Source organism: Rhinopithecus roxellana, chromosome 5 (assembly GCF_007565055.1).
Source record: "Rhinopithecus roxellana isolate Shanxi Qingling chromosome 5, ASM756505v1, whole genome shotgun sequence".
Classification (NCBI taxonomy): Eukaryota; Metazoa; Chordata; class Mammalia; order Primates; family Cercopithecidae; genus Rhinopithecus; species Rhinopithecus roxellana.
In genome coordinates this window covers 112,207,681-112,217,605 of record NC_044553.1, presented here as the reverse complement: position 1 = coordinate 112,217,605, position 9,925 = coordinate 112,207,681, and the positions used below count along the sequence as shown (strand labels likewise).

Sequence of the window (9,925 nt, the reverse complement as noted above, 5' to 3'; positions counted from 1 at the left end):
ACATTTTAATTCAGTAGATCTGGGATGGGACATCAGAATCTGCATAGGTGATGCTAAAGCACCATGGCTATGCATTAAGTGCCCCATTATCAATTCTGTCATGAAGCCACAGACACCCAAGGGAACTCCGGTTGAACAAAGCCCAGCAACAGAGTTCCCTTCAGCCAACACGTAACTGTTCTTATCTCTTGGTTCCACTTTTCCTCTGTGGCCGTAACTTCTATACCTCATCTTCCACGCAGCTTGGGCTGCTGCCTGTGGGCAGCCTCAGTCCTAGCTGCAAGATCCACACCCATATATCAATTCTGGCTCAAGTGTTCATTCTCAAACCAATCCCTGCAGACAGCGACAAATAATCTGGCCAGCTTGAGGAATGTGCCCATCTTTGTGAAAGGACCGTAAGCCACAGTGTGCAAAAGATGATCGCCCTGTCGGTTTTTGTATATTTAACAATTACTGCTACAGAGAATTTATTCCTTCATTTCCGTTTTCCAAATTTTATTCCAAAAAAAGAGGATGTGTGTGGAAGATTAAGATGTCCATGAAGAGTAACCATCATCATTACAATAAGGTATTCAATTGGACAGAAATGACAAGGACCCAATTCAGTATGTAATGTCCTATTTTCCCACTGCACCACTTAAAAAAAGTCAAAGACTTCCTAGTGTGGAAGAGTAGGACAGCTTTTACACTGAAATGGTGCCCCAAATGAGTAATAAAATCTCCAATTTTGTCTATTTATCCTTTTCTTTCTGTTCTTTTTCTTTCTTCTCACGCTCAGCTTTAGCTTCTTCTTCCTCATGTTTTTTGATCAACTGTTCTACTTCTTTTTGTTTGAGAACTCTGATTACCGTCTTTCCATTCTCTCTTGTTAGTGTTGCAATTTCCACTAAAAACAAACACATACATGTATTTGTATTGCAGGCAGGCATACTTAGCAGAGAAACTTAATAGGCACTCATGGTTTATGCTGGTCACATCATTTAAACATTAGTTCAGCACTCTCCTGTTTTATGCTTAATATTATTCCCTTTTATGAGAACAAAATATCTTTGATTTTGTAATGTTTTAATTACAATTTTTACTTAAATACCTTCTCCTCACCCATCCCAACTTTCTTAGTGGCCATTTTGTCACTCCCTTAGAAAAAGTATAATCGACCAATTGCTATTGCTGGCCTGCTATTAGCTGTGCCGATTAGACGAACCACAATTTTCTTGTAGGAACCTCTGAGGGCTCAGCCAGAATCTTCAACTGGTAATAATAGCTTATTTTTTACGGACTTTTCAAGTATTTTTAAAAAAAAAAAAAAAAAAAAAAAAGGGGCATGAAATGGCCAAGAAAAGCAGACTGATACCTCAAGTGGAAGGAATTTTTTTGTACCAGGGAAAGTGAGTAGTGCCTCCTTGAAACTGGGTGGAAGTAGACAACAGAGGGCAATCTGCATGTAAATGACATTTTCTTTTTCTTTTTATTGAGACAGAGTTTTGCTCTCATTGCCCAGGCTGGAGTGCAATGGTGTGATCTCAGCTCACTGCAGCCTTTGCCTCCCGGGTTCAGGTGATTCTCCTGTCTCAGCCTCCTAAGTGGCTGGGATTACAGGCATGCACCATCAAACCTGGCCAATTTTTTTGTCTTTTTAGTAGAGGCGGGAGTTTCACCATGTTGGTCAGGCTGGTCTTGAACTCCTGACCTCAGGTGATCCGCCCACCTCGGCCTCCCACAGTGTTGGGGATTACGTGCGTGAGCCAATGTGCCTGGCCATAAATGGCATTTTCTAAGGAACACCAGGAGCTAAACTGTCCTAACATAAAACAACATGTTAATTTACCACAATTTCTGAAAAACATTTAGAAATATTCTTTTTCAGGCCGGGCGCGGTGGCTCAAGCCTGTAATCCCAGCACTTTGGGAGGCCGAGACGGGCGGATCACGACGTCAGGAGATCAAGACCATCCTGACTAACACAGTGAAACCCCGTCTCTACTAAAAAAAAAATACAAAAAACTAGCCGGGCGAGGTGGCGGGTGCCTGTAGTCCCAGCTACTCGGGAGGCTGAGGCAGGAGAATGGCGTGAACCTGGGAGGCGGAGCTTGCAGTGAGCTGAGATTGCACCACTGAACTCCAGCCTGGGTGACAGAGTGAGACTCAAAAAAAAAAAAAAAAAAATTAGCTGGGCGTGGTGGCGTGAGCCTGTAGTCCCAGCTACATGGGAGGCTGAGGCAGAAGAATCACTTGAACTCAGAAGGCAGAGGTTGTAGTGAGCCAAGATTGTGCCACTGCACTCCAGCCTGGTGACAGAGCAATACTCCATATTTAAAAAAAAAAAAAAAAAAAATTTACAGCTGCTAATTCCCCTTGGCTCAGTTGAAATCATTAAGGTAGAGGATATGAATTACCTTACCTTTTTCAGCAGAGAGTTTACTAACATCCATGGTCTTATTTAGTACTTTGATAGCTAAAGCAAGTGCTGACTTCAAGGTCATTTCTCCTTCTTTGTAGTCTTGTTTCAACATTGACACAGCTGCCTATAAAACATGAATCAACACAGAATTTTAAGTTTTTACATTTTTTAGAAACATGAATTGGTCTAGAAGAAAAATGCCTGAATTACTATTGGCATTACAAGTATAAACAATTTTTTTTTTGACACGGGCTCACTCTATTGCCCAGACTGGAGTGCAGTGGCATGATCTTAGCTCACTGTATCCTGCAGTCTCCCCAGGCTCAGGTGCTCCTCCTCCCACCTTGGCCTCCTGCGTAGCTAGGATTATAAGCACATGCCATGGTGCCCAGCTAATTTTTGTACTTTTTGTAGAGATGGGGTTCTGCCATGTTCCCCACGCTGGTCTCAAACTGCTGGGCTCAAGCAATTTGCCTGCCTCGGCCTGGGATTACAGGCATGAGCCATCATGCCTGGCCCATATAAATAATTTTGATGACAGGGAGGGCACACATGGCACAGGGTGAGAAGAGGTGGTACTGATGCTCTATATAGTGTGTCTTTAACCTGAGGTCCTCAGTCTCCCAAGGGGTCTGTCATAGAATTCAGTGGGTCTGTAAACTAGGATGTGAAACAAAAATCACAACTTCTAATTTCACAACTCCTAACTGAAAATTAGCATTTATTAATGTAGTTAACGAACCCCAGTATATTAGCTATACCAGCAACTCTGTCCCCAACAGAAATCACAGATATTTCCATATCACATTAAGGCTGTTGCAGCTATCTTCAAATACTGTTTACATTCATCACCACGGCAAAATTATGGCATCTATCAGACGTTCTGCCAGATTTCAAAGCACAACAAAAATACTCACAGCGCTATTATTTCCAATGCATGTGGCCTTCCATCCCCCGTAATTTCCACTTGGGTCACTCTGATAGAGCTGAAAGCCATAGTGCTTATCCCAGCCAATGTACAGCAATGAAACACCAAACGGACGTTTTCCTTTAACAAAGACAAAAAGCCAAATATATGAATAATCTAAATTTAGTATCATTATAGTTACTTGAGCTCAGTGAATGTAGCTAAACCTTTCTCTGTGAACTTAAGCATTCATAAACTGTTCTGTATTCTGGCTACCAGAGATAAGCTCCATTACAAATTCCACTTTTGTTTCTACGATTTGGACACAGCCAGGAGAGGGAACAGACAAAGGACCAGTACTGAATTTCATTATTATGTAAACAGCAGTTAGTTTCCAGATTTGAAAATGCTGTTTTGGACTTTCAATATCCTATTAATAAAACTACGGTAATCTACATGGTGGAGAAACACGTTCATTCATGAAGCAAGAATGTATGGGCCGAGTGCAGTGGCTCAAGCCTGTAATCCCAGCACTTTGGGAGGCCGAGACGGGCGGATCACGAGGTCAGGAGATCGAGACCATCCTGGCTAAACCCCGTCTCTACTAAAAAATACAAAAAACTAGCTGGGCGAGGTGGCAGGCACCTGTAGTCCCAGCTACTCAGGAGGCTGAGGCAGGAGAATGGTGTAAACCCGAAAGGCAGAGCTTGCAGTGAGCTGAGATCTGGCCACTGCACTCCAGTTTGGGCGACAGAGCGAGACTCTGTCTCAAAAAAAAAAAAGAAAAAGAATGTATGAAATTCTAGTGTTTTATGCTACTGTAGGATTAATATGGTTAACTGTAACACGTTAGTTTCAAATAGCTAGAAGGATATGGAAGGCTCCCAACACAAAGAAGTGTTTGAGATGATTAATGTGCCATTTACCCTGATCTGATCATTATGTGTACCGAAACATCATTATGTACCCAACGAATATGTACAATTCTTTTTTTTTTTTTTTTTTTTTTTTGGAGATGGAGTCTTGCTCTGTGCCCCAGGCTGGAGTGCAGTGGCCGGATCTCAGCTCACTGCAAGCTCCGCCTCCCGGGTTTAAGCCATTCTCCTGTCTCAGCCTCCCGAGTAGCTGGGACTACAGGCACCCGCCACCTCGCCCAGCTAGTTTTTTGTATTTTTTAGTAGAGACGGGGTTTCACCGTGTTAGCCAGGATGGTCTTGATCTCCTGACCTCGTGATCCGCCCGTCTCGGCCTCCCAAAGTGCTGGGATTACAGGCTTGAGCCACCGCGCCCGGCCGAATATGTACAATTCTTATTTGTCAATTAAAAAAATTAAATTCAATTTAAAACAAAGGGTCTATTTTCAGTTTTTTACTACCTCAAAAGGGTTATAACTCATAAAATGTCTTAACTTTTTGGAATAACATTTTCTTTTTTTTGAGATGGAGTCTCGCTCTGTTGCCCAGGCTGGAGTGCAGTGGTGCGATCTCGGCTCACTGCAAGCTCCGCCTCCCAGGTTTACGCCATTCTCCTGCCTCAGCCTCCCGAGTAGCTGGGACTACAGGCGCCCACCAGCATGCCTGGCTAATTTTTTTGTATTTTTAGTAGAGACGGGGTTTCACTGTGTTAGCCAGGATGGTCTCGATCTCCTGACCTTGTGATCTGCCCGTCTCAGCCTCCCAAAGTGCTGGATTACAGGCTCGAGCCACCGCACCCGGCCCGGAATAACATTTTCAAAAAAATTAAGTACCTCCAAATTGTGTATAAGCTTGCTTGATATCACACAGTGCTGTAACCAACTGCTCACAAGGTATCGGCTCCTGATACTGTAATAAATACCTAGGATAAAGAGATGGGCATATTAGTAGTTTTCTCTAAAACACAGACTCTAAGGAAAATATTCTCTGAAAAGCAATCCATGCCATGGGGGCAACCTAACAGTCATTTGTAATTTGAAGGGGAGGGAACAAGTCAACATCCGAATATTCTCATAGTAAATAATATTTTGTAAGTTTGGTTGAAAAAAATCTGTAATTTTCAATTCAAAGATTTTTAATGACTTTAATCTTTGCAAAAGTGAGCTCTCCTTAGAAACTTCAAAACTAGGCCAGCCGCAATGGCTCATGCCTGTAATCCCAGCACTTTGGGAGGCCGAGGTGGGTGGATCATGAGGTCAGGAGATCGAGACCATCCTGGCTAACACAGTGAAACCCCGTCTCTACTAAAAATACAAAAATTAACCGGGTGTGGTGGCACGCGCCTGTAGTCCCAGCTACTTGGGAGGCTGAGGCAGGAGAATGGCATGAACCCGGGAGGTAGAGGTTGCAGTGAGCCAAGGTGGCGCCACTGCACTCCAGCCTGGGCAACAGAGTGAGACTCCATCTCAAAAAAACAAAGAAACATCAAAACTAATTTCTGTATCATCAGTTATGCTATTTATGACCATACCTTTGAGCAATAAGCCTTAGTTCATTAGTCAGAACATTAGCATCAGAAGTTATGCCTGCCACACTGCAAGCCATGTCCCTTGAAGAAAAAAAGATATTGATCTGTAAGCAGGGAAGATGCCTGCAAGGAGCGTTTATAAATATTAAAAAGCACAGAATTCTATTAGCAATTCACTACGTTTGCTTCACAGCAGCTACTTCCTTCAGAAGAAACCTATAAAAGTCTTATCTTTGTAGGAGACGTTTACTTGATGTCATTCAACATGAAAGATAAATAAATGCACCCTTAAGTTCGTTAATAGATGTATTTATCATTACCACCCTGTGAATAGGGTAACAGGATTAACGCCAAGAAGCTAAAGTAAATCTCAAGAAGATTTAGCAACAGAGAATACAAAGACAGGCTCGCCACAATGGCTCATGCCTGTAATCCCAGCACTTTGGGAGGCCGAAGTAGATGGAGGGCTTGAGCCCAGGAGATTAAGACCAGCCTGGGCAATGTGGCAAAATCCCATCTCAACAAAAACTACAAAAACTAACTGGGTATGGTGGTGCGCACCTATAGTCCCAGCTACTTGGGAGACTGGGGTGGGAGGATCACTTGAGCCTGGGAGGCAGAAGTTGCAGCGAGCCGAGATGGCGTCACTGTACTCCAGCCTGGGTGACAAAGCGAGAATCTGTCTCAAAAAAAAAAAAAAAAAGATTTTGCTAGACAGACTGCTCTTGAGTAGTATTCATTTCCTAAGGCCTGGCTTGATGGAGGTGACAGGGGACAGTGGCAGGAGGGTTTACAAGCCTGCTTAGGAAGTACAGGGCTAGACTCCTACTCGAGATGCATTTCATTTTTTTTGGAACATTTCCTGAGGGCTGCCCTGGCTCTCTTATAGCTGAGACTCACCCTGTGACTATGCCTAGCCAAGTGTGCCAGCTGTTGGGTGAGCCCAACAGAGGCTCTGTGGAGGGGTGACACCACTTTGGACAAGTGTATCAAAAGGCCCTGATAATCAGCATTTACCAAGCCCACCATCACTGAAGGGAAAGTCTCTACTTAGCATGGCCAGCTCTCCATGAGCTGCAAAGTTCTGCACACCTAAATATAACGAACATATCATACCGTGTACAAGGCTTGGCTAAATTCTTCCGAGACCTCCAACAGGCTTGTTCTTTAGTAAGATTCAGTATAATTCAACAAAATCCTGCATAGCTATTCTAAACAATACTTTAAGGGCCTACTATATGCCAGACACTATACTATTTTATTTCATTCATTTTATTTCATTAAACTGCCACAACCACTTTAGGAGACTCTGAGGCCCAAAGAAATTAAATAATTTGTGCAAGATCACATAGCCTGCACGGGGGAAGCCTGGAGCTGAACCCAAATCTGTGTGACTACTAAGTCTGTACTCTTACCACTACGCAATGCTAGTTTCTCCACTAAGTGTTTGCCCTGCACTTAAAAGGAGTAACACATGGTACCAGGCCTCAAAGAGGTTTTAAGCAAAATAAAGGCACAACTTCAATCCTACCACATCACACGGAAGAGCCCTCCCAAATTACATAGATCCCACTTATGTGAGAAAGTGAGATTTTTTTAAAACTCTTTCCTAAAATCTCACTTACTCATTGAGTTTATAAATTTTTTCAGAAAAAAAGACTTCATCAAGAAGCTTGTGGATGTTGCGTCTCTCTGCTGCAAGCAAAACACCATCATTTGCTAAAATTCCCAAACAGGTGCCTGCATGTCCAATAGCTTCCATGGCATATTCAACTTGGTATAAGCGACCTACAAAACAAAAGCAGTGAGAAGCCAAGACTCTCCTCTATGCTCTTGCACCACTGACCCAAAAGAAATCAGCAATGAAGCAAGCTAGAAACAAATTCCCACTTTCACTCTTCTATGGTATAATCAACCCGGTGACCATAATTGCTTCGAAGTACAAAAAGGATGAACTTTGCAACTACCAAAAAAAGTTTGTAATTTTTTTTTCTAAAAGTCTAACACATGTTTTTTTTAACTTGAGGCAGATTAAACAATTTCTATTTTACCTTCTGGAGAAAATATAGTGGTCCTGGAGTCATATCTTCGAGACTGCAAAGGAAAAACACATGAGTGATTCCTAACCACTGAAAGTAGGCCAACTCCTGCAAGCCTACAAATCACCTTACAAAACCTATCCTGGTATACGAAGTTCAGCAGGTGAGAGGAAACTGACAAGAAAAAAGGCCCCATCTCACTGCTTTCCTTCTATTTCAATTTTCCCACACAAGTCTGTAAGCTGAGTACAAGCAATACTATTTATCAGGCAACAGTTTACTGGCACGTGTATTAACTTACCATGTTTTCTGAACTTTATATAGTTCCTGTAAAAAGAAAATCAGATCATCATCAAAATAAGATTCACAAATTAAAAAGCATTTGCTGACTTTACAAATCTGTTTTATTTACTCCCTTTATTCAGCTAAGTGTCAGGCGTTATGCTAGATGCTGGAATACCAAAATGTGTAAAACCAATTCCTGTCCTGAAAAGCTAATACTGGCAGTTAGGTGAGAGAGGTAGTCATAGATTATAATGCGGAAAGAGGAACCGGGGGTAGAATGGGAAAAGGGATGATGAAAAAAATCCAGAAAGTATTTTTTGAGAAACCGATACAGAAAATGAAAGTAAATCAGAGACGGGAGAGGCAGAAATAAGGCTGAGAACTCTTGGGTCTAAGAGAAAGAACAGGGGAAGAAAGAAGGGAAGGGCACTCCAGACAGAGCAGAAGGTATGAACAAAGGGTACTGAGGCAGGATAGCTTAGTGGGCATGAGACAAACTACTGATGTTTTTAAAAATATATAAATAAGAGCTAAGCGAGTATCCAAATCCTGCGGAGCCTTGAATGCCAAGTTAAGACACTTAGCCCTTCTCCAGAGAGTCCTGAACTTGGGGGTGGAGGCAGTTATCTTGGGTACCATCAGTACCATTCGTGCAAAAGGCAATACTGGGTGCTCAGCGTTATTTGGTAAAGCCTCAGTCCAAAGCCCACATTCCCAAATACTGGAATATAGGGAATCAAGACTGGAAAGGTAAGCTGGAATCAAATCCTGGAGAGCCCGCGTGCCCAGGTAAAAACAGAATTTTCTCCCTCAGCCACTGGGGCTCCTCTGAATGATTCCCAAGGCCCACAAGAACTGATTAGCATTTTAAATGATCACTCTGGCTGGTGAGAGACGGAGGGCAGCGAACACCATGGTTGAGGTAATAGGAAGGTGCAAAGGAAGGATGGCCCAGAGCAGAGAAACAGGTAGGACACAGAGAGACACGCCGGGGATTTCTGATTCGAGCGTAAGCACAACTTTCTGTGGTCTCCACGCCTGACGCCGGTCACAGCACGATTTTGAGTTCACCGGCACCTCCGGGAGCGCTAACTTTCACGTACCGAACTCCCGGGGACGGAAGCCGCCCCGACTCCTGGGTCCTGCCCACAGACCCCCCACCCTCAGCTCGCCCCCTCGCCGGGCCCCGCCGTCCAAGCTCGGCACGGGGAAGCCCCCGACGGCGGCCGGCGGGGGCCATTCCCGGCAGCTGGTCCGTCACCGTGGAGGCGGTGCAGAGTCATCGTGCCCACTGCTCCTCAGCGGCAACTGCAGGCCGGGACCGACTGTCTTGACGTTCACGACACCAGCCCAAGGGAAGAGCGGCCATGCTTCCGCGGGCCCCCAGGGGCCAAAGGCTCACCAGATGGAAGACCCTGAAGACTTCAGATGTCCACTGAGCCTTTATCTCCGGGGGAAAATAAACCACCAGCGCTGATCGAACAACCGCTGCTAATATGGCCCCCGCGCTTGCGCAGAACCGCTAAGGGAGGGGGTAGTGGGATGGCCGAGGACACGGAAGTCCTCCTTGTGGGGCGGAGTTAGAACCCGTGGCCCTAGTGGAAGCTGGGGCGCGGGGGTGCGGAGGCGCTGCGGCGCTGCAGCAGGTGGAGGAGTTGCTGTGCCATGGGGAGGAGGGCAGGAAGACCGTAGCCAACCAGAAGGTGGAATAACTAATTTCCTTCTCTTACCCTTGGCGCTCTACTTTCACTTTCTCTTCACTATTCAGACCTAGGATAGCAAATAGTGTGGACCGGCTTCTTAATTGCTACCATTCTTGTCCTGTTTCCCGAAATGGTTCCAATCACAT

At 44.4% G+C, this 9,925-nt stretch overlaps 1 protein-coding gene across 2 annotated transcripts; it reads right to left on the bottom strand.

Annotated features, from left to right (window-relative positions):
• Nucleotides 1–469: 469 nt before the first annotated feature.
• On the bottom strand, nt 470–9,606 carry PSMA4 (proteasome 20S subunit alpha 4). 2 transcript variants are annotated; one of them, XM_010383148.2, is made up of 9 exons: nt 9,338–9,457; nt 8,093–8,118; nt 7,804–7,846; nt 7,378–7,540; nt 5,756–5,833; nt 5,058–5,146; nt 3,321–3,451; nt 2,404–2,527; nt 470–889 (listed from the first exon to the last, which is right to left on the bottom strand). In XM_010383148.2, exons 2-9 carry the CDS (start codon nt 8,093–8,095, stop codon nt 735–737), a joined length of 786 nt encoding a protein of 261 aa, XP_010381450.1. In that variant the 5' UTR covers nt 8,096–8,118; nt 9,338–9,457; the 3' UTR covers nt 470–734. The 2 variants fall into 2 exon arrangements, with proteins under 2 accessions (XP_010381450.1, XP_010381449.1); XM_010383147.2 differs by lacking the exon at nt 9,338–9,457 and adding an exon at nt 9,479–9,606 and having other exon boundaries at nt 474–889.
• Nucleotides 9,607–9,925: the final 319 nt, after the last annotated feature.